The sequence below is a fragment of the Rhipicephalus sanguineus genome, chromosome 5 (genome assembly GCF_013339695.2).
Source record: "Rhipicephalus sanguineus isolate Rsan-2018 chromosome 5, BIME_Rsan_1.4, whole genome shotgun sequence".
Classification (NCBI taxonomy): domain Eukaryota; kingdom Metazoa; phylum Arthropoda; class Arachnida; order Ixodida; family Ixodidae; genus Rhipicephalus; species Rhipicephalus sanguineus.
The window spans coordinates 43609175-43636129 of record NC_051180.1 but is presented as its reverse complement, the minus strand read 5'-3'; the positions used below and the strand labels follow the sequence as shown (position 1 = coordinate 43636129).

General features: G+C 45.7%; 1 protein-coding gene across 1 annotated transcript in view; it reads left to right on the top strand.

Moving 5' to 3' along the window:
• LOC119393564 (uncharacterized) overlaps window positions 1-26955 on the top strand; it is a 120316-nt gene that overhangs the window by 70844 nt on the left and 22517 nt on the right. The window contains exons 2-4 of the mRNA XM_037660665.2: window positions 1719-1817; window positions 16018-16146; window positions 19071-19177. Coding sequence (XP_037516593.2) covers window positions 1778-1817; window positions 16018-16146; window positions 19071-19177 — 276 coding nt within the window. The 5' untranslated portion in view covers window positions 1719-1777. The remainder of the gene's footprint in view (window positions 1-1718; window positions 1818-16017; window positions 16147-19070; window positions 19178-26955) is intronic.

Genomic DNA, 26955 nt, shown 5'->3' with positions numbered 1-26955 from the left:
CCGACGTATTGCCAGATGGCGTCCATATCTCACACAGCGCCTCTTCTATCGTCTTTACACGACATTTGCAGCGAAGCACGCAGATACGCGGCCAATTTTTTTGGTTTGATTAGCGTGATGCTATGAGCGAGGCCGACGCTTTTACGACGCTTGCGTTAAGGTCTCCACCTCGCGGTGTGTTAAGGCATTGACAAAATTGCACTTCTGTTGAAAACACGCCGAATGGGACGAACGTGTAACACGTTGCAGGTACTAATCGCGGAAACCACATTGATGACGAATTATTCTACTTTGCCGCTCTCAGAGGGACACACCACCCCGCCGACCGGGAGAGTGGTAGATATAAAAGGCGTGTTTGTAAAGCCTCCAGAGTCTGTGACCGTGGCGCAGTGGATAGCGCGCCCGGCATCTGTTGTTTCGGACCAAGCGGTCGTGGGTTCGATGCCCGCTGACGGAACTTTTTTTTCTTTGCCATCTGATCGTGTACATTTTTTCGACGTCATTTCCGTGACGGAAATACGTAACTCAAGTCTTGGTGGACCCCGGCATAAAACACTTTCGTGTTAAAAAGAGAAAAGGTTGTTATCAAAGCGGCTCTTTCCCTATTTCTCTTTCTGTCTTCCTTTCTCTCTAATTCTCTCCTTCTCATTTCTTATATAACATCCTTTACTCTCTCCCCTCCTCCTCACTCCTACATATCTCCTCCTAAAACCCACTTCCCTTCCCCACCTCCTTACTATACTATACAAAACTATACTATACTATACAAGGCTGACATATGCTCTGCTAGAGTGGCTGGATAGCCGATTAGATACGACGCTCGCCTTCGGATCGTGGATTTGAATCCAGCCTCGCCAAGAATTTCTGTTTTTCTTTCTTTCTCTCTGCTTCCTTCTTTTTCTCTTTCTCTGTCTCTCTCTTACTTCTTTTCTCTCTCTCTCTCTCACTTTCTCTTACTTCCTCTCTCTCTCTCTCTCTCTGCACTCGTTTTCTCGTCCATCAGAGTTATTGCATCCCAAACCGGAAAAATCGGCGCACGTGTTCTGACAGCGAAGCAAAAGGTGAAGACGAGGACAAAGAGAACGCGTGCCAGTTCATGATGATGAACATTTCTGCTCCCCCGTCACGGACCAAAGCTCGAGTTAAACAGTTCCGCTGTTAAAAACAGAGGACAGAGAAAAAAAGAAAGGAAAATAGCAAGAAGAACAAAAAGAAAAATAAACAGAAACAAAGCAGGCCGCCCAGAGAAAGCTTTGAAAATTTGCAAAACAACAAAACAGCAACAGCCATGGCTACCAAGGTTATCCATCAGCTCCGCTGTCTTTTTAGCATTGCGTCTCCATAGTGTAACTAGGCTAATTTTTATTCTTCGGGGGGGGGGGGGGGGGGAGAAGATGATGGTTTTCGCGTTCCAGTCGTCTTAGGCAAATGCATAGGGGGCCGTGTGACTTCTTTGTATGATCGCCCTACTGCACACAGGAACCGAACGCTTGTAAACAGCTCGAGTGCGAAAAACAAGGCGAGACATGCGAGATGCAAGATGGGAAACCAGTGTGTGTAGGTAGGTATCTTAATATGAATCGTGCACCGCGAAGAAACGCTGTTATTTCGTTACCTTTAAGGCGCATAAGTTCAAGTTCAGTTACGCTTAGATTCAGTGATATTGGCAGCTGATCCCTGCATGTGCTATATGTATTTTCCTTTACATCCGAATGCAGAAACATCGCCAGAAGCTACCACTTGTGAACAGAAAAAGGTCGAGTGCGAGAAAGACGGTATGGAATGCAAGATGCAAGGCGGGCGACCAGTATGCTCAGGTAGGCCATGTTAAGTAGTCACTGTGTTCAGTATAGCTGATATTGTGATGGTATTCACATAAAGAGTAGTAACTTCAACACATTTGTAAAGAAATGAGACTGATGCCATGGCTGCCCCGTCTTCTTCCCCTTTAAAGGGCCCCTCACCAGGTTTGACAATTTTGAGCTGACGAGCGCAATGCACGCACTGGGCGTTCACGATCACGTCTGCCAAAATTTGCAACGCTACGCGCCGCGGAAATGGGTCAAATTTCAAGGTGAACGCTGCTTGCCCTTCCCCTCGCGGGCGCGCGCTTTAGAGAATGAGGGGATGACGTACATGAGAAAATGGCCCTACGTAGATGGTAGTACTGTGACGTCGCCCCTCTACGTAGACGACTGTGCTCTGACGTCGCCAACAGTAACACGTGACACTGCGATAATTATTTGACACGACGTGTAGTTTGTGAAATTTGTTGCTTGAATGAATGAATAAAACTTCAGAGCAATAATAAACCACACAAACAGAATGTGTGCGTTTTCTTTTTTAATTTTTACTGCGAAGTGCAGCGAGATTCGAGTCTAATCTCCCTCTGTTTCGCACGCGTTCGTGTTCTCGCGCTTTGCGCATCGTGCAGACGCCACCCTTTACAACGAAACTAATTTTCTAGTGCGTTCCAGCGCTCATTAGGCTCATTTATCCTCCCGCGTCTAACTAGATTTTCATGCGGCACACCCAAGGAGGTTAGGCACACCGCTAGTCTCGCGTCCGTACAAATGTTGCAGCTTTCTTGCTCAGTAATAGGGTGAAAGCCAAGTGATCGGCGAGGGCGCATTCGGCATAACTTGCATAGATGAAGCGCAACGAACGCCGCCACAACACCGCTCGCGTCTCGGGGGCTCGGGATGGTTCGGGCACGTCATGCGCTCGTGACATCTTGTGCGCATGACGTGTTCATGCGTATGCGTTATGTGATCCTCCTGCTCGCGTGCCGAAGAGGGCCAGGAAGGGATTTGGCTTGCGAAGGCTACACGGGGCGAGCGGCAAGGGTTTGAAACTCGCCTCCTCGCATGATGGTTTCGCGCCGCTACAAATTATTGTTTTTCTCAGCTTCTAACGGACCGATTAGAAAAAATCTTGTAGCATAATGCTCTTTATTGGTCTCGCAACAACTTCCTATGTCTAACTAAAATTCGTTATGTCACCTGGTGAGCGGCCCTTTAATGGAACACTCTAATCCCATGATGATGATACGTATGCCCCAGATGCGGCGGCCGTTTTCTTCTGTTTTCAACAACATTTTCATTTATGCTGGTAAACCTTGTACTATTAAATGCGAAGCATTTCTTAGCGAACCTCAGGCACTTTGAGCGTTTCTATCTACGTATCTATCTATCTATCTATCTAGCCGCCTACGTCTGGGTGCTCTCATGATCGCCTCCTTAACTTGGTGTAGACCAAAATTTGCATGGGAGGGTAAGAGGATTTGACGAATATGAGTGCCGGGTCATGACATGAATAACATTAAAGTCCTGTCGTGTACGTCGTCAAACCCTTTCCACTAGACACGTGTGGCATATACCCGTTTACCACGGGCCGCTGTGTACGGGTATGCGCCACAGGTGATTGACAGTTTATATCTACCCAGTAACGGCGAGAACAGACATTGGTAACTTAAATTCTTGAGCATTAGGGAAAACCAACAGCGGCAGCGTTGACTGAACGAATGGAAAGAATGAAAAACGGGATCCCAGCAGGAATCGAACCCAATCATTCTGCGTGGCAATCGGTTATTCTACCACTGAGCCACGCCAGGTGCATAAACTGGTTTGGAAAAACAGCCTACGCAGGCGTAATATCGGTGCAACGTCAATTGTGGTTGTGGTGCTGGCTATCTAATTTTACAAGAAAGCAATAAACACTACATGATATTCTTACGATGTGTACTCCTACGATACAGGCGTCATATCAGATTACCGTCTGTAGTTCCAATGTTGGCTCCGCTTTTATAGCAGTCTAATACACATTACGTTTGTATTTCTATGATTCAGCAAGCTATATTAAAGCATTGCTCGACCCCGGAGGAATACATTAACGAAAGTTAAATATGATATCCACATCACCGCATCGTAAAGTGCACTTCGTCCACCAGAACGACGCAGTGTCCTATTCATTTCTTACGAGTCTGGGCGATGGCCCCATGCTGACCGAGGATGATGCCAGATTGATTTACAGCCGCTTTGTAGACCAGGCTACGTAGGCCACATGCGCCCAGGTAGTGTACAAATACGACAAACACCATCCACTTTTGTTTGTCTACGTAGCACTATCCAGGCCTACCAGCCTCGATGGCCTATACCTCACCAACGCGAAGGGTGGCTTCAGGTCAATAATAATAATAATATCTGGGGTTTAACGTCCCAAAACCACGATATGATTATGAGAGACGCCGTAGTGGAGGGCTCCGGAAATTTCGAGCACTTGGGGTTCTTTAACGTGCACCTAAATCTAAGGCTTCAGGTTCCGACATGTCGCCGGCTCTGTCGACAGACAATTTGTCGACGAAATGACCAAGGCATCCACGAATCCCAACAGCTCTACTAAACCACATACTTCACTACACATAGGCCTCTCGTCACCATGATCACGACCAGATCCTATAACAAGTCATGAACAGCTGCTGGTGCTCACTGATCACGGTGATGATGCCCTTGTTCAAGAACTGTCAAGAACTTCTTCCACACATGCACACGGGTTCGTGAAACGTGCGTGCGTTCTCGGGACACGTATTAGCACTACATATCAGCTTACTGCTTCTGGTGTTGGTAATAACCACGTTGCGATTGGCAGCTTTACCTAACCGTAAGCAACTGGTTATATAACACATATGCGGCTCTTCAACATGTATGTGTGCGCATAAAATTTATACAAATATTTAGCGTCATTTTGTAACGTGTCGTTCAGTAAAAAAAGCTACGCCACAGTCACCTTCCCGCCGCCTGCTTCGCATAACATCGACTCCCACGGTATGTGGGATCTGCCGAATTTTTTCTCTGTGTATATTCTACCGATAGTTTCTTAGCGTTATCTTTTCTTGCACAATGCAGAGAAAACACCTCCGAGAGCACTATCTTGTGAAGATAAAAAGGATGCGGCAAAAAAAAAGTGCGCAGCTTGCACTAGTGGCGCAAGGCATGAACCATCAGCGGAGCTGGTGTTCGACCTAGCTAAGTTTTGTTACAAATGTCAAGTTTTAGATGGAGAAGCTGTTTTTGCTAGTAGTACTAAGTATGGCTAGACTTGGCTAGACAAGTCACGTGACTACTTGTTACCTGATGTTGTGAGGTTTTAGTAACGTGACTAGCTACGTGCTTTTTTTTTTTTGCGGGAACATCTCATGTTACTAGCTGTTACGCGCTTTATGGCGGCAACATTTCACGTGACGAGCTGTTACGCGATGCTGTGTGATTTTAGTCTCGTGACTAAATGTTACGTGATTTTTGTCACGTGACTAGATGTTGCATGCTGTTACGTAATATTTAGTCATGCGAGTAGTTACGTGACGTTACATGATCCTAGTCACGTGACTGGTAGCGAGATGTCATGCAATTTTTAGTCAGGTGAGCATTACGCAATTTTTAGTCACGTGACTAGTTACTACGTGATGTGACGTAATTTTAGTCACGTGACTATATTACGTGATGTCACGGGATTTTTAGTCACATGACAAGTTGTTACATGATGTTACGAGATTTCTGTCCCGTGACTAGTTGTTACGTGATGCTACGTGTTAACAGACTCGCCCATCATAGTTTTTGTATTCTACACCACACAAATCGGCGCACGTGTTGTGGAAGCGAAGCAGATGTTGAAGAGGTCGAAGCGAGCATGTACCGGTTCATGATGATGATCACTACTGTTCGCCCTGCCCGGCGCCACGAAAAGCTTAAAGGGACACTGAAGGCAAATAACAATTTATGTGAGAGTGAAAGCTCAATGTATGACAACTTCTAAAACGGCAATATTATCAACAGCAGTGCCCTACTTACCGCGAAATTAACCTAAATGTATCACACGATGAGCGCCACGAGTGGGACATTTTCGAAGTGATCCCGATGACGTATGAGAGTCTGCCTACAATAAATCACTAGTAATCAAACTAGTATCAATAAAAAAAGAACCTTGCATGCATCAAAAGACGTAATAAAATGCTGTTTGTTCGTTTCGGTTTGATTCATGGAAAAAAGAACCTCTGTGGCGTTGCCATGAGGAACGGCGCGCCTGGTTCAAAGGTTCCGTTTTCGCCGAACTGCGCTTCGCCAGGCGCCCTGCTTCGCTCACGCGGTCGCGTCTCGGTGGTAGTTTCGGGATCGCGTACTGCCACGTGTGTTTTGTGCGCTCATGAAAGTCGCTCTGACAGAAAGTTCGACAAAATGCCGCATGCAACGATGCCGGCACTACGAGCCCTCAGCAGCATACCGCGTTCATCGGGGCTCAAGTCGCTGAATTGGAGCCCAGCGTCGCGAGCCAATGTCTCGTTGTCAAGTTCTCCGTCCACATCCATTGCTGCGATTGCGGCAAGCTTCGGTGGCCGTTATTGCTGCTGTGGGTCCCCCTACTTTCGCTCTGCTGCTACTAGCGTCGGCGGCCGCGCAGTAAAGGCGGGCAACGTTGGGCACGGCAGCAGTGACGTATCAAAGTCGGATTTCAGGCGGGTGATTTGAAGTGCGCTAACGCGATGCGGACCACTAAAACGTGATTTTATTTCAAAATAAGCACTTTCTTGGCATAAAAGTAGCACTACGAGGTTTCTGGACCGCTATTTCAACAATCAACGTCGACTTAATATTTGCCTTTAGTGTCCCTTTAAAGAGCTCCGCTCTTAAAAGACGGCAAAATGCGCAAGATGCAAGACGGGAACCCAGTATACTCGGGTTGACAGCTTCATTTTGATGTAGTAAAAGTATACCAAGTGGTACATAAGACTAGAAGTGATAAACAAAGCAGCCGGTGAATGAATTGTGAATTACGGTGTAATAAATGGTATCAGCGGCGAATCAAGGTAAAATAACTGTGTACCACATGCCTAGCTGCCAACCGAGAAACTTCGAAAATGGGTGGGGAACCTGAGGACAGACTTGTACTTTTTGCTTCTTAGGGCCACAGGAACGTCATTCACAGCTCTGAATAGACACCAGCGATCATACTGGTGCTCGTAATTATAACACGCATGTGTAATTATTACACGAACGCAGGGCACAATGTGCTATTACTCGAGAAATGTAATAACACCTTCCCAGACTTTGCACATTTCACCGCATAAGAATGTTCGACGGCAAAGCTAACTTGCGTGCGCTAAAGTGCCATGGTTACGCGAGTTCCTCGTCGCGATGGTGGCAGTTTGCACGTCCTCACCTTTCACCGGAATGCGTTGAGGTTACAGAAAGCACGAAGGTCAGTTCGCTCGCTGCAGCGGCCCCGTTTGCGAAAGGAGCGCGCTGTTCAGACACAGCGAAGCAACAACCGTGACAGTTAGTTCGCGCTCGTCCTGTGTATACCTGTGCGTACGTTTCGTGCGTTGTTTGTGTTTCAGCAGCGCGCTTTAAGTGTCGAACTCTGAACGTTCTTAGTTCGCACTCGCCCTGTGTGTGTCATCTTTCTGCGTCCTTTTTGCTTGAGCAGCGCACTGCACATTTCGAGCTGGTTGCCGTTCTTCACGTGACATTCCAATTTGTTGCTATCGCATTCATTGCATCGCCCTTGCTGCAAAACTGTTATTTATTCATTCATTCATTCATTCATTCATTCATTCATTCATTCATTCATTCATTCATTCATTCATTCATTCATTCATTATTACACCCTCAGGGCCCTTAGGGTGTTACAGAGGTGGTGGGTACAATATAAGTACAGGAAAATAACAATAATATCAACAGTGAAGCAAATACAATGATTAGCAATACTTAAAGAAATGAGAGAGAAAAAACGGGAGTTTGCAGTTACATCATAAAGTGTTCCGAAACTGCGGACTTGAACAGCGCTTGGTCCTTAGTGGCAGCAAGGAAGGGGGAAGGCGCTTCCAGTCTCTGTTTGTGCTCGGAAGGAAAGAATGCAAAAAGAGGTTGGTGCGGCAAAAAAGAATGGCTACTTTATTCGGGGGGGTCAACACGTGATGAAAAGTAAGCAGTTTCTGAAATTGATTCCTCTCGAAGTACTTGATTATGGAAGGAAATTTTATTAAAGAGTGACAGACGGAAAATTGTTCTTCTAATAACCAGACCTGGGAGATGAAGAGTAGATTTCATTAAGGTGACGCTGGCAGTACGAGCATAATTGTTAAGGATGAAGCGGGCTGAGCGGTTTTGGACAGCTTCTAAAGTTTCTATTAACGCTGATTGAGCTGGGTCTCTTATGGCAGAAGCGTACTCAAGTTTTGAAGGGACAAATGTTTGGTATAGCATTAGTTTAAGGTGTATTGGTGCGTGGCAAGTTTCTGCGAAGGTAACCAAGAGAACGGTTAGCATTGTTAATAATGTACCTAATGTGAGAATTCCATGATAGATCATTTGTTATTTAAACACCAAAGTATTTGTAACTACTGACCTGCTCTAATTTACTTCTATTTAATGTGTAGTTAAAAAAATTGGCCGCGTATCTGCGTGCTTCGCTGCAAATGTCGTGTAAAGACGATAGAAGAGGCGCTGTGTGAGATATGGACGCCATCTGGCAATACGTCGGGAAACATGAGTGCTGTGTTGCGTGCTGGTAGTCCCGGCGCAGCAGCAGGCGAAGACCGGCGGTGACCAACGCGACCGGCGGGGACGCCAGCCAGCCCGAAAACGTGGTTTGGCGCGAAGTGCTGAAGCAGAGAAACGTCCGCACTCAACGAGTACTCTCCACACACTCTTTTATTTACACGTCGCCTGGGTAAAACAGGAACGCCAGAGCGGCGCCCACAACCGGCAGCCTAAAGGCCGCCCACAACGCTGCTTTTTCATTTCTTAAATTTTTTTTTCACCTTCTTGGCCTTCTCAAAACTAAAGTTTTTCAACACCAACCCATGGCATTCGTACAGTGCAATACAGAACCGCAACCGAAACACAACAATGAGCTCGTGCGAAGGGCACGGAGGAAGGCGAATTTCAGCGCAGTCGCATTTTCAGCTTTGTTGAAACAGCGCTCACTAGACGACGACGAAGTAAAAGAAGGCACAGGACAAGCAGCGCCTGTCCTGTGCCTTCTTTTACTTGGTCGTCGTCTAGTGAGCGCTGTTTCAACAAAGATGAACGCATACCAACTCGCTCAAGCTTCCATTCTTATGCATTTTCAGCGCAGCTTAAGAAACTAGGGTCCTTAAAATTACGTATGTATGCATTTTCTATTAAAGGAACACGCCACCTAATACTTACCTAGTGATGTTGCACCTCAGATATGCATGATATTTACTTTTTGATCGACAACGTTCACAAGTATGAACAGCCGTACCAGTTCAAGACGGCTGGCCCTTGGGCAAGTGGTTCAACTTTGGCCGAGTGGCTGAATCGAGGGACGTGCCGACAAACAGAAAGACAGACAGACAGACAGAAAGACAGACCAAAATTTTTGCGTTTAAGTTCCCCAAGAAAGACTATCGTCTTTAAAAGTTTCGGAGTGTTAGAAAAAGGTGTGATCGTCATCCTTTTACGTTTAGTTACGTTGAGAGTCATAAGCCACCTACTACACCAGTCAGAGACGCGATTAAAATCAGCTTGACGAAGTAAGTTGTCGTCTTCGCTGGTTATTCTACGGTACAGGACACAGTCGTCTGCAAACAGATTTATGGATGACTTAATGTTACTTGGTAGATCATTGATATAAACTAAAAAGAGTAAAGGATTTAAAACGGAACCTTGCGGAACGCCAGATCTAACTGCACAGGAATTTGAGGAACAAATATTAGCGGCAACATACTGAGTGCGCTTAGTTAGAAAGCATTCAATCCATTTCAGAATGTTAGGGTCGATAGTCAGTGTGCTAAGCTTAAGTAGTAGTTGGCGTGAAATTTTATCAAAGGCTTTCGCGAAGTCTAAAAAAATGCAGTCAACCAGTATTTTCTTATCTAGGGCTAAGATGACGTCATGCGCAAAAGATAGAATTTGCGTTTCGCACGAACGGTGCTTACGAAAGCTATGTTAGAACTTGCTGAAAAAGGCGTTGGTTTCAAGAAATGCCATGAGGTTAGGAATAGATCATGTGCTGAAGCATCTTACAGGAAATACTTGTTAAAGAAATTGGTCGGTAGTTCAGGGGACAGTGTTGGTTTCCGGATTCAAAGACGGGAATAACCTTCCCCACCTTCCAGTCAGCCGGCAAAGTGGCGCGCTGGAGAGCCTGCTGAGAAATGCGCGACAATACAATAGAACAGTACTCTTCAGTGTTGTTCAGAAATTTCGCATTTATCTCATCAGTGCCGCACGCAGAAGACAGCATAAGTCGCCGGATTAAATGACTAATTCCTTCAAATTCTATAGTTAGGTAATCCATTGGGAAAACCGCTGTCATATACCTGACAATTTCGTAAATATAGGTTCAATAAACTTTTACATAAATGCCAATAACTTTAAAGGAAGACGTGTGCGACATCTATTTACAAATGAAAACAAGGAATCTTATTGTTTAAGCTGGTACACAGGCACCAAAGTTGCACGTAGCCGTGCAACTTTCCAGAACGCACGCTTTGCAGAACACATTCTGTAGCATGGTGAGTCGTCAAATGTCCACTGTCGAATCAACGCACACCTTTGTGCCTTTCTTTTTAGCATGACTGACAAGGGTAGAGCAGGATCAGACATCCATATCGCTAAAAGACCAGAAGGAGGGGATTCTTCCTATTGGCCGGGTCGGATCGCGTAGAATCAGTTTCTCCCCTGGCGGTGAACACCTTATCCCTTTCCCTAGCGAGATTTTCGGCCAAAAACGACACAAAAATGCGCATTTTGTTTCTTCGCCGATTTGATTGTACGTGTCTTGGAACAACTAAAAAACTATTTAAAGGCGCTTTATTCGCAAGGTACAAGCATTATAAGTTTTTTGAAAATATGCAGAGAATTGGCTTCACTGCACTGAACCACGGAAAATGCCCTAGCCTCTCCTATTTTCGGTGCAGGAAATGTTTCTGTAAAATTTTAAAAATAATTCGCAGGGACAAGAGACCCCGTGAAAAAAAATTGGCCGCGTATCTGCGTGCTTCGCTGCAAATGTCGTGTAAAGACGATAGAAGAGGCGCTGTGTGAGATATGGACGCCATCTGGCAATACGTCGGGAAACATGAGTGCTGTGTTGCGTGCTGGTAGTCCCGGAGCAGCAGCAGGCGAAGACCGGCGGTGACCAACGCGACCGGCGGGGTCGCCAGCCAGCCCGAAAACGCGGTTTGGCGCGAAGCGCTGAAGCAGAGAAACGTCCGCACTCAACGAGTACTCTCCACACACTCTTTTATTTACACGTCGCCTGAGTAAAACAGGAACGCCAGAGCGGCGCCCACAACCGGCAGCCTGAAGGCCGCCCACAACGCTGCTTTTTCATTTTTTAAATATTTTTTTTCACCTTCTTGGCCTTCTCAAAACTAAAGTTTTTCAACACCAACCCATGGCATTCGTACAGTGCAATACAGAACCGAAACCGAAACACAACAATGAGCTCGTGCGAAGGGCACGGAGGAAGGCAAATTTCAGCGCAGTCGCATTTTCAGCTTTGTTGAAACAGCGCTCACTAGACGACGACGAAGTAAAAGAAAGCACAGGACAGGCAGCGCCTGTCCTGTGCCTTCTTTTACTTCGTCGTCGTCTAGTGAGCGCTGTTTCAACAAAGATGAACGCATACCAACTCGCTCAAGCTTCCATTCTTATGCATTTTCAGCGCAGCTTAAGAAACTAGGGTCCTTAAAATTACGTATGTATGCATTTTCTATTAAAGGAACACGCCACCTAATACTTACTTAGTGATGTTGCACCTCAGATATGCATGATATTTACTTTTTGATCGGCAACGTTCACAAGTATGAACAGCCGTACCAGTTCAAGACGGCTGGCCCTTGGGCAAGTGGTTCAACTTTGGCCGAGTGGCTGAATCGAGGGACGTGCCGACAAACAGAAAGACAGACAGAAAGACAGACCAAAATTTCTGCGTTTAAGTTCCCCAAGAAAGACTATCGTCTTTAAAAACACCTTTGCACGCGTCGGTGGGGGTTTGTTTACACCTATCGGCGTCTACTGCCGAAGCGTTGGGACGCGGTCTTCGTCCGAATCTGATGATTTAGAAAAAAAATATGCTGCTCTGTGCAATCGCTGCTTCACTTGTAGAAGAACTGAAATTATTCATTCCACAAAACCTTGGCGAACAAGCGTTTTCTTATTTTTTTCTGAAAAAAGCTGCTGCCGGCACGCGCGGCCCAGAGGAAGGCGCCATTTTCTAATTCTGGTTACCAGAATCCAGTGCTTTCTCGACCAAAATGCATGCTTTGAGCACGTTTTCAAATTTTTTACTGCACTATCTGTTCAAGCCAAAGAGAATTCAACAGAATGAATTAGGGTAGCTTAATTTCGCTGCCCGCAAATGCTCCTTTCAGCATGGACGAGCCCAGCTCATCTTCGGTAGGAGCGGTACAAACTTTCTGGAGGAGCTTAGCTCGTCTTCGGTATGGAAAGGGTTAAAAGTAAATTACAAACTAAACCAAAGCCGCGTGCACATCATTTTTCTTTCTTCTTTTGCTCTTCACTCTCCCCTGATGGCTCTCCGCAATTTTGCATTCGCCAACCGCTCGCGTCGTGTCAGCGCGGCGGCGTATGCTCGCCGGTGCGTCCCATTTCACTGCTGCTAGCGGTTGTTTCCGGGCGTTGGTTGAACTACAGGACTATGTTGAACCCCATAGTTTCTAACAGTCAATGTTGAGCGGCAACATGAATAACGGGTTCCAACTGCACCGGAAATCGAAACTTAAGGTTACATAGTGTTGACAGGCGCCAGTTTGTTGATAGGCGCCAAATGCATATAAATATGCATTTATAGGCCCTTCTGGGCCCTTATAGGCACGAATGCCAAAAATATGAATTTATAGGGACTATAAAAACACTATAAAAGCCCTCCTTAGCCTCTAATTCATGCTCATATATCAAAATAGCGCGACAGGAGCGTAAGGAACAAAATAGGAATTTGCCTAAAATTCGTTCTCTAGTGATCAATATTGCTTTCAACGGCAGAATGTTACATACATCACAATATAATTTGTGAGGTTTTACGTGTCAAAAAGACGATATGATTACGGGAGACGCTGTAGTAGAAGGCTGCGAAAATTTGGGCCATCTGGTGTCCTTTAACGCACACTGTCATCGCACAGTACACTGTCCTCTAGCATTCGCCTCCATAGAAATGCGACCGCTGGGGCAGTGATCGGACCCGCGACTTTAGGGTCAGCAGCTAAACACCGTAACCACTATATTACAGCGGCGGACATAACTACATCACCCTCGATCGCTTTTATCGATTGCTGATGGTACAAACAGTCGATCTGAGCAGTGTCCAAAAATTCGTGATAAAATATTGATGCTTTGGCACGTAAGGCCCCGGAATTTAAAATGGTGGTGCAGTTTTATGTCACGCGCTGTCGTTCGAAGGTATATCAGTGGCTGTTTTTACTAATAAAGTTTAGTTAGCGTAGTTAGCGGTAGTTAGCGCTGTCTCTTCATTTTTGTTGTCTCCTTACTTTCTCTACTCGATATCTTTACTTACAACGGCTTTGCAACAAGCACAGAACGCCACAATAGAGAATGTCTCCGAAAGTGCGCGACGGTGTGCTTCCGCCAGCCGGAGCGAGGCCTCTCCTGGCTTCGATGAAAGAAGACTTGTCGTCAGTGCCGTTCGACACGTCGACGAGGCAGTCCTTCACATTTGCAGTCCCATGGGTTCTCGGAAAATGAGCGGCTTCCTTGTTGCCGAGCACATTGCTGTTTCCCTTGAGATATACAGCGTGTTTCAGCTAACTTGCGCCAAGTATTAAAAAAAATCACATCATATCCACGGGGTGAATGATGATGAGTGAGGCGAAGATCCGGAGAGAATCATCGGTAAAGCGTGAAACTCTTCCGTGAAATTCGCCCAGTACATCATATAAAGAGTGTGAGACACCGTGTATATATTAAACATCAAACTTTTATTGTACTGTTGGTTTACGTGGTCCCTTCATTATCACCGCTTTGTGATTGGTGAAATGCAGGGAAAGTGTCCGCTCCCGAGCGAAAGAGAAAGCGCGCCAAGAGCGAGCGCGACTCCGAGCGAAAGAGACAGCGCGCCAAGAACGACGGCGTTCCCTACTCGCCCTGTGAGAATTAACGGCAAGGCTAGAAGGAAGACACGACGCGCGTAGCGTTCCTGCGTTCCACGACGCGAGGTCGGTAGCATGCCCAACGAAAGCCAACGGAACGCGATCGTGGAAGTGCTCCGGCTTCGAGAACAATGCACGGCGTTTACTGCACATAAAGCGTCCCAAAACCAAACATCTTGCTCAAGGCGTGCATTGCGTTTTTGGTAGAAATAATTTCTTTATCATGTACATTAAGATGAAAAGTTGAAAGCTCACTAGAGTATATCGCCCGCAAAGTATGTCTTTTGATGTGATTAAATCATGGAACACTACGATGTCTTGTAAATTATGATATCTAGTGAATTGCTCATCTAGTGAGCAATTCATTAAACTAGAGCTGGCTACATACTACTACTACTACTACTACTACTACTACTACTACTACTACTCCTACTACCACTACAGAGGAGGGAATGACCCACACCCTAAGGAGCTTCGCCCCTAAAAGAGAACATATGCGCTACACGTGTCGAATTGGCCCGGTATTCTGAGCCGTGCGCAGCTCGTCAGGACATTTTTTCCATTCCGCCATGCTGGATAATTAAAAAAGATTGCTTGAATAATTTTTATTGCGATAGCAATTATATGGACACTATCGGCTGGTTTTTGCCGTCGCCGTTGTCCGTCGCCATCATGTCACGTATATGTATATGTATGTATATATAGAAAAGCCACAAACAAAAATAATTCAGAATTTTTTTTTCCGGAGTGCGGAATCGAATGGGCGACCTCTCGCTCCGTAGCGCACGGCGTTAGACGGCTAGGCCACGAGGCGTACGTCTTTCAGCGTGCTAAAAGCGAGCTATTTATATACACAATTTACTTCAGCGTGCTTTCTTGGTCACCAGCGAGATGTCGTGAAGGGCGCGAGAGGCGCGCTTTAAAAGTCGTCGCCCCACTCGTTGCGATGCGCGCGCCCCTCCTGCCACGTCATGTGCACTTTGCCCTACAGGGCGTGGTTGCCTGCGCGCGCGCTTATCTCATGAGGTGGGTGGTTTGTATGTCTTCTGTATTCACCGCGATGTCCGCGCTGAAGTTACAGAGCGTACGAACGTCACTTCGCTCGCTGCAGCGGTCGCGCTTGCGAAAGGAGCGCGCTGTTCAAACAGAAAGAAATAACAACTGTGACATTTGTTAGTTCGCGCTCGTCCTGTGTATACCTGTGCGTTCGTTTCGTGCGTCCTTCTCTATGTTTGAGCAGCGCGTTTTAAGTGTCGAGCTGTGACACTCGCTAGTTCGCGCCCGTCCTGTGTGTGTTCTTTTCGTGCGTCCTTTGCGCTTAAGCGACGAGCTGAAAATTTCGAGCTGCTTTCTGTTCTTCGCGTTACATTCCAATATGTTGCTATCGCATTGCTTGTTTCGCCGTCGCGGCGAAACTGTCACTTTCTTCATTAATAACTCGAGCGATATATATTCCATGCAAGAGTTGTAGCCGCTGCTCTGAAACGTCGGAATATTTTATCCGTGCTATGATAACTACCAATCCGATCGACTGGGTCATTAACAGAGATCGCTTATTTAACCTTTGAAATGGTCAGTCTAACGAAAAATATTCCATAGAAATGTTTTAACGTTTATTCAGAAACGTTGGTTTATAAGATAACTGTCCTGTTTATTTTTTTTTAGTTCTTCTTTAGAGTTCGCGTATTTAGAAAAATGTATACTTGGAGCAACTTAGGTGATACACCCTGTATATCCCGACAGAAACAACAAATGTCGTCAAACGAATTGAGTTAATTACTTTTATCCTTCCTCAATATCAGCTCAGTCAATGACGTTTCACAATATCTGAAACAATATAGTGTCTTTCGACTTTCTTTTTTTAGATACATGCTCAGCCAACAAGACCGAAGAGTGCGAGAGCGTTCCGTACAGGTTGTGCCGAGTTCGTAACGGGAAAGCTGAGTGTTACTGCAAAGAAGGACTGAGGAACATTAGCGGCAGGTGCGAGATTGGTAAGTATGGGTCGACCAAATCTTGGAGGAAGTGTAGTGATCCGTACGCATTTTCTGGCTAGTTAAACAAAAAAAAAGGTAAAGCCTAGTAACTAAACGCAGTGAATTTTAGATTTCTGCCATAACTTTTTTGATGAAGTCATCAAAACTGCTAACTTCATCAAAGGACACGTTTCCCCTTTCTGAATCCGAGCTCAATTTTCAGTGAACCATCTTTTTAGAATAGTTGAAGTAGAAAATTTATTTGCCTGTTATTAAACCACAGATTTTCATAGATCATCTGCACATACCTTTTCTCTATTTGAAATATTGCCATGCATAACATTTTCAAGAACTTGCTAAGTAATATTTATGGAGACGTTCACGCACAGTTTGTGTTGCGAGAACTGTGACTACAAAGTTCTCACTTTTGCTTAATATAAGCTTGGTCGCTTCTGTAGTTTTCCATGGGTGACGGGCTGAAGGTTTAGCATTTAATGCCCGCCTATAATGATACAAATCGATTACATATGCAATGTAACGACAAGGCCCTAAATAAGCGCAGACACTGTGAACTTCACCTATCTATCAACCAATACATGACCGTAAAATAAACATAAAAGTGTCGGTTGTTTATTCACCAAAGATAGCAAGCAATCCCACTTCGACCTTACAAAAAAAACACAGGCAGAAAATTAAGGTTAGCTCATTATTTTCAAAGCTTCTTTATAGGCCAGAAAACTAAAAATTTCCGATACACTTAACATGCCCGTCACTAGCCATCATATGCAAAACTGAATGTTCCCTTGCGTTCTGTTGGTAAAACAACATAATACTTTCGATTTGGAATACTTGCTTAAGAATTTTTTGCTAAACCTTCATTTTATCGACACGCACGTAAGTTCAGCCACAGATTTACCTTGTCATCACTCACTTTCGGTAAATATTATTTTGGTGTCCTTTGACGTTTTTTTCCTGTGCGATAGGGGCCAATTCCGCGCCACTTGAAAACGTATCACGTGTACTACATGTACCGGTATGCGCCGCTCCACAAAAACACATACTTCAGAGCGCAGCTCCCAGGCGCCCATTCCTGCGTTGAGCGGCGTCACCGTTGCTGGCTTGTGTCGGCGCCACCGATAGAGCTCTAACCTCGTTTTCTTCTTCCGGGCTCGTACGCATGCAGGGCTGGCACGCGCACTGCGGCCGGCTTCGCTTGTCCTAACGGGGCTGTCAGCGTTTCGCTTGGTACGCGACCGCTGCAACGCACAGAGTGGTGCGCGTAGCACTCGAGCGCTGGCAGTTCCTGTGGCAATATGTAACAAATGTTACATTGCTACAACTGCAGATAGCCAAAACTTCAAACACAGTTGGCGTTGCGTCAATACGAAGCTGCGCTCAGAATTCGCATCAGACGGTATCGTAATCATCGGTGAAATTTTTTTTAATCGGATTGTTGCAAAACCCTCTTAAGCATTGAAAGAAATTTACAATGGCAACTCAGATACCGTTAAAAAACTGCGATGTCTGCTTTCTGCTAAAATTTCCGAATTTGCAAACTTCATAATTTTAAATTTTTTTTAAGCTTGCCGATCTACCACATGCTAGGTTTTGTTGTTTTTATTTTGGGAATGGAGCCCCTGAATTAAAATTTTAATTCCTGGCGTGTCAATACACCGGCAGGCGCGTATTCCTGCTGACCCGAAAGGCGCAGGCTCGATCCGGATGCGGCAGCATAATTTATATGGATGTGAAAGCTGTGGGAACATAAACTGTGTGACGTCAGTGAACGTTAAGAAGCCGTCCACTACAGCGTATCTCATAGCCCGAGTTCCTTTGGAGCGTTAAAATAGCAACCGCAATAATAGTGAGCAGATAAGTCTGACACACATGGTGTCTTTATTCTTTAAGTCTTGAAGGAAACTTGGAATAATGAGTAATTCCGACTTCTTTGCACAAAGCGAAACAATTCATAACAAATATAAGCAAGAGTAAACTACAGGTGAACATCGGAACGTCACTAGCTCATATAATTTACAGTATGTTCAAGGTTGCAAAGTGCGCATCGAAGCGGGCGCATTTTTAGAAAACGAAAGCGCCAAATTATAAATAAATTTTGAAGAAAAATCTCTGTCGGAAGTTCACAGTTCACATTTATTTCAAACAAGTTTTATCATGTAAGACGGACAGGAGAGCCCGCTGCCCGAACAAGGCTCTCTAACTTTCTAAGCAGCGCTCTTTAATATTCATACACAATCTTGCCATTTTTGGCCGAACTTGTGGCCGAACTTGTGGCCGGGAAACTGAAAATCAAACTACAGCAATACACTGATAGCGGCGAACAGAGCGTCGATCGTCGATCAAGTGACAAGCAGTCAAGCTCGTCGGCTTTTATACAGGCGCTATCGAACTTTCCAGCGATATCGCTGGTGGCGGCGTTATCTCTCGACAAAGCTGGAACATTCGCGTGCGGCGCGCAATCTTAACGGGACGTTCTAAAACAATCGCGAAGCTTCTTACACATCGCGGCACGGGCTGCGCAGCGCGTTGCCCACAGGATTTGTGGGTGAAGCTTCAACTAATGAATCGCGCGGCAATATCCGAATTTTGAGCGTCAATCATATTTAGGTTTCTTCTTCTTATATTCATTCATAATTTCTAGCCCTGAGTACGAAACACAATGAAGTCACGTACTAAACTTCACGGATGTGGTATGACTGTGGTGCAAAAAAATCTACGTGCGTGAATTCTCACAATGCGCTCCAACAAATTTTAATTCTTGACACTGCATTGCAAAAGTATCTACTTCATTGTGCAACTGAGTGGAAATAAGAAGTCTCTTTTTTTGCTGTTCTTGCTGTGCAGCGTCGCCGACATGCTGTATAAAGTTTTAGAACATGACTAGACTTTCATTCAGATTTGTTTTGCCTTGTTTGTCTCCACAGCAAAAAAGGTTGTCGTTAAATTCAAGATTACGAAGAATGCAGCACGCCGTAGGCGAGACACTAGAGAGAAAAACTGCAACGTTGACAGAGAGGAACTTGTTAAGATGGTGAGATTGCATTCCTTTTTTTTCTGTGTGTGTCGTAAAACGTATTGTCAGCATTTCTAGTACGTGTTCCTAACTACAACACTTGCATTAACCCCTTCAGTCTCAAACAGGTGATATAACTTATCTCAAATGCCAAGCTCGGCCTCCTGTCTTGGCTACAGTGGTGCATGTAGTCAGTACTTCCTATAAAAACTTATCATGCATTGTAGTCAGGCATCATGAGTGCTCAAAATTAAACTGTGTAGCAAACAATTAGGACGCGCTATAGAGGTTGTCAGTTCCCACCTGTGCGTTGGATAAACAATGAGAAAATAGTTCGCGTCGTTTCCGCATTTAAAATTGGTGAGCCTTGTAAGACATCTAATTAAAAACTCATATCTGGCGTTTGCACAGCTACCTGACCCAGCCCCTTTGTATTCAATTTATATTACTCACACAAATAGCTGTCCCTGCTTCACATATGCGCTTGTGACTGCATGATCTATAGAAAAACCATTACCATCGTCCGGTGGACACCAACAAATTACAGTATCATACACACAATATTTGCTCTTAAATTGTGTTGTGGGTGGCATATTGAAATCAGCTTCACTAAAACACTATCCATTACGTGTACCTAACAGCTAGCTTAGTGTTACGTCTCTGCACATTATGTAACGTGCATGTAACTTCAGTGCCCACTGTAAAGTATCTGGGTGATAATTACCATTTAACCTGTCATGGAGCACTCAGACGGACATGAAAGTCATCAAGACATCTAAAACACTGTGATTTGTAAGGCGGAATCTTTATTTTAAATGCGAAGCATTTCTTAGCGAACTTCTGCGACTTTGAGCGTATCTATCTATCTATCTATCTATCTATCTATCTATCTATCTATCTATCTATCTATCTATCTATCTATCTATCTATCTATCTATCTATCTATCTATCTATCTATATAGCCGCCCACGACTTTGTGCTCTCCTGGTCTCTTGGTTAATCTAATGTACACCAAAATTGGTATAGCGTAACATGACTGTATGACGAACATAAATGACAACTCATAACATGAAAGTCATGACACGCATGTCATGTACAGCACGATTTACATGCCACGCTCACGGTGCGCTGGCGGCCGTTTCGCTAGCTTGATATACACCAAAATTGGTATCCTGCGACGTGACTGTGTGACGAACATAAATGACACGAGTTAACATGAAAATCACGACACGCATGTCATGTACAGCATGACTTACGTGCCACGCTCATGGTGCGCTGGCGGCCGTTTCGCTAGCTTTATATACACCAAAAATGGTGTCTTGCGACGTGACTGTGTAACGAACATAAATGACACGAGTTAACATGAAAATCACGACACGCGTGTCATGTACAGCATGACTTACGTGCCACGCTCATGGTGCGCTGGCGGCCGTTTCGCTAGCTTGATCTACCCCGAAATTGGTATTGCGTGACGTGACTGTGTGACGCACATAAATAAGACACGAGTTAACATGAAAATCATCACACGCATGTCATGGACGAACATTAAAACACGAGTTAACATGAAAATCGTGACACGCATGTCATGTACAGCATGACTTACGTGCCACGCTCATGGGGTGCTGGCGGCCGTTTCGCTAGCTTGATCTATCCTGAGATTGGTATCTTCCGACGTGACTGTGTGACGAACATAAATAACACGAGTTAACATGAAAATCATGACACGCATGTCATGTACAGCATGACTTACGTGCCACGCTCATGGTGCGCTGGCGGCCGTTTCGCTAGCTTTATATACACCAAAATTCATATCTTGCGACGTGACTGTGTAACGAACATAAATGACACGAGTTAACATGAAAATCACGACACGCGTGTCATGTACAGCATGACTTACGTGCCACGCTCATGGTGCGTTGGCGGCCGTTTCGCTAGTTTTATATACACCAAAATTGGTGTCTTGCGACGTGACTGTGTAACGAACATAAATAACACGAGTTAACATGGAAATCACGACACGCGTGTCATGTACAGCATGACTTACGTGCCACGCTCATGGTGCGCTGGCGGCCGTTTCGCTATTTTTATATACACCAAAATTGGTGTCTTGCGACGTGACTGTGTAACGAACATAAATAACACGAGTTAACATGAAAATCATGACACGCATGTCATGTACAGCATGACTTACGTGCCACGCTCATGGTGCGCTGGCGGCCGTTTCGCTAGCTTGATCTACCCCGTAATTGGTGCTGCGTGACGTTACTGTGTAACGAACATAAATAACACAAGTTAATATGAAAATCCTGACACGCATGTCATGTACAGCATGACTTACGTGCCACGCTCATGGTGCACTGGCGGCCATTTCGCTAGCTTAATCTACCCCGGAATTGGTATTGCGTGACGTGACTGTGTGACGAACATAAATAACACGAGTTAACATGAAAATGATGACACGCATGTCATGTACAGCATGACTTACGTGCCACGCTCATGGTGCGCTGGCGGCCGTTTCGCTAGCTTGATCTACCCCGAAGTTGTAATTGCGCGACGTTACTGTGTGACGAACATAAATAATAGGAGTTAACATGAAAACCATGGCACGCATTTTCCTCAATGACATACAAGATGATGTATGAAGCTCTTTGCTGGCTGCTTCGCATTACATCGATTCCCACAATGCGTGGGATCTGCCAGCTTTTTTTTTTATTGCGCTAACTTTCGAACTGAACATCTTCCTTGTACCACGTCTGTACGCTCTAATATTGAATAGAAAACCAAGATTTAAAAAAAAAATCACAGCATATCCACGGAGTGAATGATGATGAGTGGGCGAAGCTGCGGAGGTTCATCGGTAAACCGTGAATCTTCCGTGAATTCTGCCCAGTACATCATCGCCGACGTGAGATCGGGCGCGTTTATACTAAAGGTTCGATGAGTTATGACGACTTGCAGCTCACTTTAATTTTACATGTACGCTCTGAATTTTCATTGTTTAGAAAACCATTGCTTCAGAAAACATCTGGCGTCTTTCGTTAAGCAGCTGGCGGCTTTTCGTTTTGCTTTAGAAACATCTGGCGTTCTTTCGTTTTGCTTTTAGAAAACATCTGGCGTCTTTCGTTGGTTTATTTCATCAATCAACGGCGTTTTGAACAAAATTTTTATTGTTTAATCACGCACAGGAGAAATCTCACCAGGCACTACCTTGGAGGTAAACAATGGCTGCTAATGGGAATGAGAGACAGAAGAAGTCGGCTTTTAGCTAACACTTACACTTCTACTTCTACTAACGTTTCCTACTGGAACATGCCAATGGCTGCTAATGGGGAATGAGAGACAGAAGAATTCGGCTTTTAGTTAACGCGCACGCTGCGAATTTTTTATTGTTCAACAACGCACAGGAAATATCTCCCACCGGCACCACCTTGGAGGTCAAGATCTGGTACTAGCGTTACGACTGGTTACGCACTACTACGACTACGAGGGACGAACGGGTGCCGCCTTAAGGAGCTTCGCCCCTAAAACTGCCCGCGATCACGTCTTCCGGGCTATCCCCTCCCACTCTCCAGACGCCGGGACTGCGTCCGCGGAGGCTCAGTCCGTACCCATCACATACTCTGCAATACTGCAACATCAAAGGCTAGAACGCCGAGAGTACCCCCCACCACATTCAAAGCTCAACAATGAGGACAGCGCCATACTCAGAAGACTGCAGAGCAAGACTTACAACCACGGTATTCGCAATGCCCACGAACTATAGGTGGCGCGCCGTGCTTTTCAAGATGGCGCCAGGAGGAGGGTCAACCCGTTTTTAGCATAGGAACAAATAGGACGTGCGGATGTACGGCCCGTGCCACTTTCACCGGATGAAGTCATGAGCTGCGCTGAAATGAATATGAAACTAAAATACTTTCCCAAACCATGGAAAGTGCTAAGTACTCGTCACCTAATTATTTGCTGCCGTGTGAAAGGTTATATTTCAGCTCCGCGGTTACCGTGCATAACGATGCTTTGCGAAATCCTGTGCGTGCTACATAAAACTGCATGAACTAGAATTGACGTATGAGCTGAACGGCACTCCGAAATAGTACGTAACGAGCCTGCCTGACGGATTTGCGGCAGTGGTAGGCCGCCAGCGAGTAGCGCCATCGCTACTACACGCGACCACACGTTTAAAGTGGTGATGGCTTGCAAACATAATACGCCGTCGTCATTACTTGCGCAGTCGGGAACGCGGAGTTACGTCTTCAATGGAACACAAGCATTTAACATCCCATTCAGTAGCGCTTATGTCACAGCCATGCTGAGACTCTAGCCGTGTGCAATTCACTTCACTCGCATGTTCCAGGTTCGATCAGAACGATCGAAACATGAATATCGGAAAAGAATGCACACGTATGCTTTTCGCATCGTCGAAGACGTTAGCCGAGAAGCGTGGATTGCGGCCGCGACTGCACGTTCCATCGCTCTAACAATTTCGCTTCGCTGACCGAACTCGAGCGTGTTGGCGGCATGCTGCGCTCCATAATATCCACAATAACTGTGATACATGCAATGCACAAGAGGAACTATGCTTTTATTTTGATCTCGCTCAAGGATATTATACATTAAATACAATCAAAGTGACTTACGAGCGTGAAAGAACATTAACGCACGAGGGGACGTGAAGTGGAACTGATGTTAGCAGCTTGTGAGTTAGCAGCTCGTGAGTTAGCAGCTGATGGTTCATCGTCGCTGTCACTCTCGGTGCTTTCACAGTCTTCTACGTCCAGTGAAAAATCCTCGTCGTCAAGATGGTTTCTTTGAACATCACTGCTGAAAGCAATCTGAAGAATTTCCTCCGCCGAACGACTTCGACCACTCCGCGTCACCACGTTAACAATTAGAGCTGGGCGCGGAGAACATATTCTCTCAGACCGGTCAACAAGCAAATCGCTTTCAGTGTGCTGCCACCTATCAACAAACGTAGAAAAACAAGCGACGCAGCGGTGGCTATGAAACACAACACACTGGCGTGGAAAGCGTTCGCTCCACTACGGTCCCACGAAAGGCGTCGAGCAGACGCGTCCTCGAATGGTTGAAACGTCGCTCGCACGATTCGTAACAACGCTTTGCTGACAAATGATTGAGGCCCTATTTTAATGTATCGCCAACTTGCGATCGCTCAGTTATACAAGAGCACATCGCGAGCCCGCGCGACCTCCCGCGTACAGTGTTATGGGACTCATGCACTACAGGAAACACTGACCAATGCTATATGCAAGTAAAACAGGGTGAACTTCAACTGAATATGTCAGACGATAACATTTAACTAACCTGCGTGGCTACAGAAAGCCTCGCGAAGCTGATAGTATGTGTACGCTCTGGGCTAGCATTGAAAGCGCGAGTTGCCTCGTATTTTCACGAAAACTTCGCGTCTCGCAAGAACGAATCAGATTTCTCGTGCTCGTGTCACGGAGGACCCGGTTTGTTCACGGATGCAGGGAACATGCAAAGTCGTAGTGTTCCTTTCTTGCCAACGCGTTAACACTGAGGCTAGCACAGCCGAACAAGAGAGCGACTGCGTAGTGCTGCCATTTTGTCGTCTACTCACCCTCCTCGAGAGGACGCTTCTGAATTCCGCTTGGTGGCGCCACAGTCTATGAGCATTGCGAATACTGATGCACAGAGTGTACCCAACGTTGCATGACTACCTCTGCCCAATTTGAGGCGTACCTGACGCCTTGGCCCACATGATCCTCGCGTGCCCATGCAGTATACAGACACAACGCCTTCGCCGAATGCCTGTAACGCCGCTCAAGAAAACGAGGACCTTCTCGAAACGTGGGAGGCCAAGCTCGCCTCAGAGGACCTGGACCAACAACGACGTCTTGTCGCCAGGGCCAAAGAGGCAGCGAAGGCCAGAGACCTGGAATGAGGAGACCTCCCACCTAGGGTAGACGCGGGACTAGCACCGCGACACCGTTTCGAGCAATGAACGTTTATTCCTCCTCCTCCTTCCCTACCCAAAAAAAATTTTAGGGTTACCAAAAAAAAAAAACACACGAGCACAGGGAAACTGTTAGAACTAGGGTTGCACATCGCATTCGGCGAAATAACAAAAACGCGCGACATGGCACAATACAAAACGACTCTCAGAGACGAAAACGGGTAGGTGCATCCTCGGAAAATTAGGCATAGGCTATCACATGGCAGCACGGAGAAAAAGCGGACACACCCACGACGGTGACAGAGAATTGTAGTTCCGCCGTTGTCCAAAAACATGTACTCGGAACATCACGCCGGTAGAAGAAAAAACTCACAGGGTGCCTTATGCCTCACAGGGTGCCTAAGACGTCTCGAAAGTGAAAGTATCTTCTTTTTCTTATCGGTCGACTCGTTGATCCTGCCGCGCCTCCCTCCGAAAGCTCTCTATCCAACGTCGTTTTCCACTGCCTCCAGGATCGGAGGCATTGCAAGCTTTCAGCACCTCACGTCGCTTTGCACTGCCTCCGTGATCGGCACACCTTTGACCAAGCGACGGTGTCATGTGATGACGTCATCATGTGACGTCACGTTATGTGATGTCACAATGATTTTGCATTGACGTCATAATGACGTCATTCGTTCTGGCATCTGTGACGTCAGGATGACGTCATATGATGGCGTAATCACGTGATCGTGATTGTTGGCATCAATCGTGTTGACGCCGCTGACCCTGACGGTCAACCTTCGCGTTTGATGAGGCATCTGAGGCTTTCGCCTTAATAAGAGGGCGGAGGGCGCAGGACTTACGGAGGAAATTCGGCAATTGCAAGGAAGCGGTATTCGTGGACGCGGCTCAATACGCGCGCAGGCGTGACTACGTAGTCATGGTGGTCGACCGTGACGGCAAGACGAGCATTACGGTAAAAACAGCACACGCCGAGACGGCCGAGGAGGTGGCCATCGCTCTCGCAGTGGCCACCACCGAGGTCGGAGTAGTAATCAGCGACTCGCAAGCGGCGACACGTAACTATGCGAACGGTCGGGTCTGCCGGGATGCGCTGCGATTCCTAACGAATGACGTGGACGAAATCCTAAACAAAAATGACTTGAGACTTGAAACGGCGGATGAAGGAAAAAGAACACGAGGACACTGCTAACAATTGACGTGTATTTCGAACCCTCCGCACAAATACAGGATGTTTCAGTTAACTTGCGCTAAGTACACTTTTTTAATCTCGCGCACTCTAAAGAAAAGCTGGGAAAAAGAATAAACAGGACAGCCGTCTTAGCATAGATGAAACAATCCGACATTGCTGAACAAACGTTACCACTTTTCTGTTAAACATTTTTCGCAAAAGTAACTATTTCGAATGTTAATTAAGCAATGTTTGTTAATCACCCAGCTTATCGATTTGGCAGTTAGCATGGAGGAAATATTTCGACGTTTCCGAAGAAGCGCTACGACGTCTGCATTGAAAATATTTGGCTAGGGTAACGATTTAAAATTTTATTAAGCAATCATTATTCATTGCCCAGCTTGGCAGAGTGGAAAAAAAATATTGTGACGTGCTGCGTACAGCTCGGGACAATACTGGGCCAATCCGACACGCATAGCGCATGTGTTTGATTTTTGTAAAACTAGGCGCAATTTAGCTGAAACACCCTAAATATAGGTGCAACGTTGCGTTGTTCAACATCAGCTGGTCAAAACCAAGAAAAGGTTAAAAACTTAGAAACAAAGATTTGAACGCTTGTCATGAAGGTATTGCATTTCTTTTCGATATAGTGCAAATGAAGTTGTGCTGATGCAATCCTTTCCCTTCTCT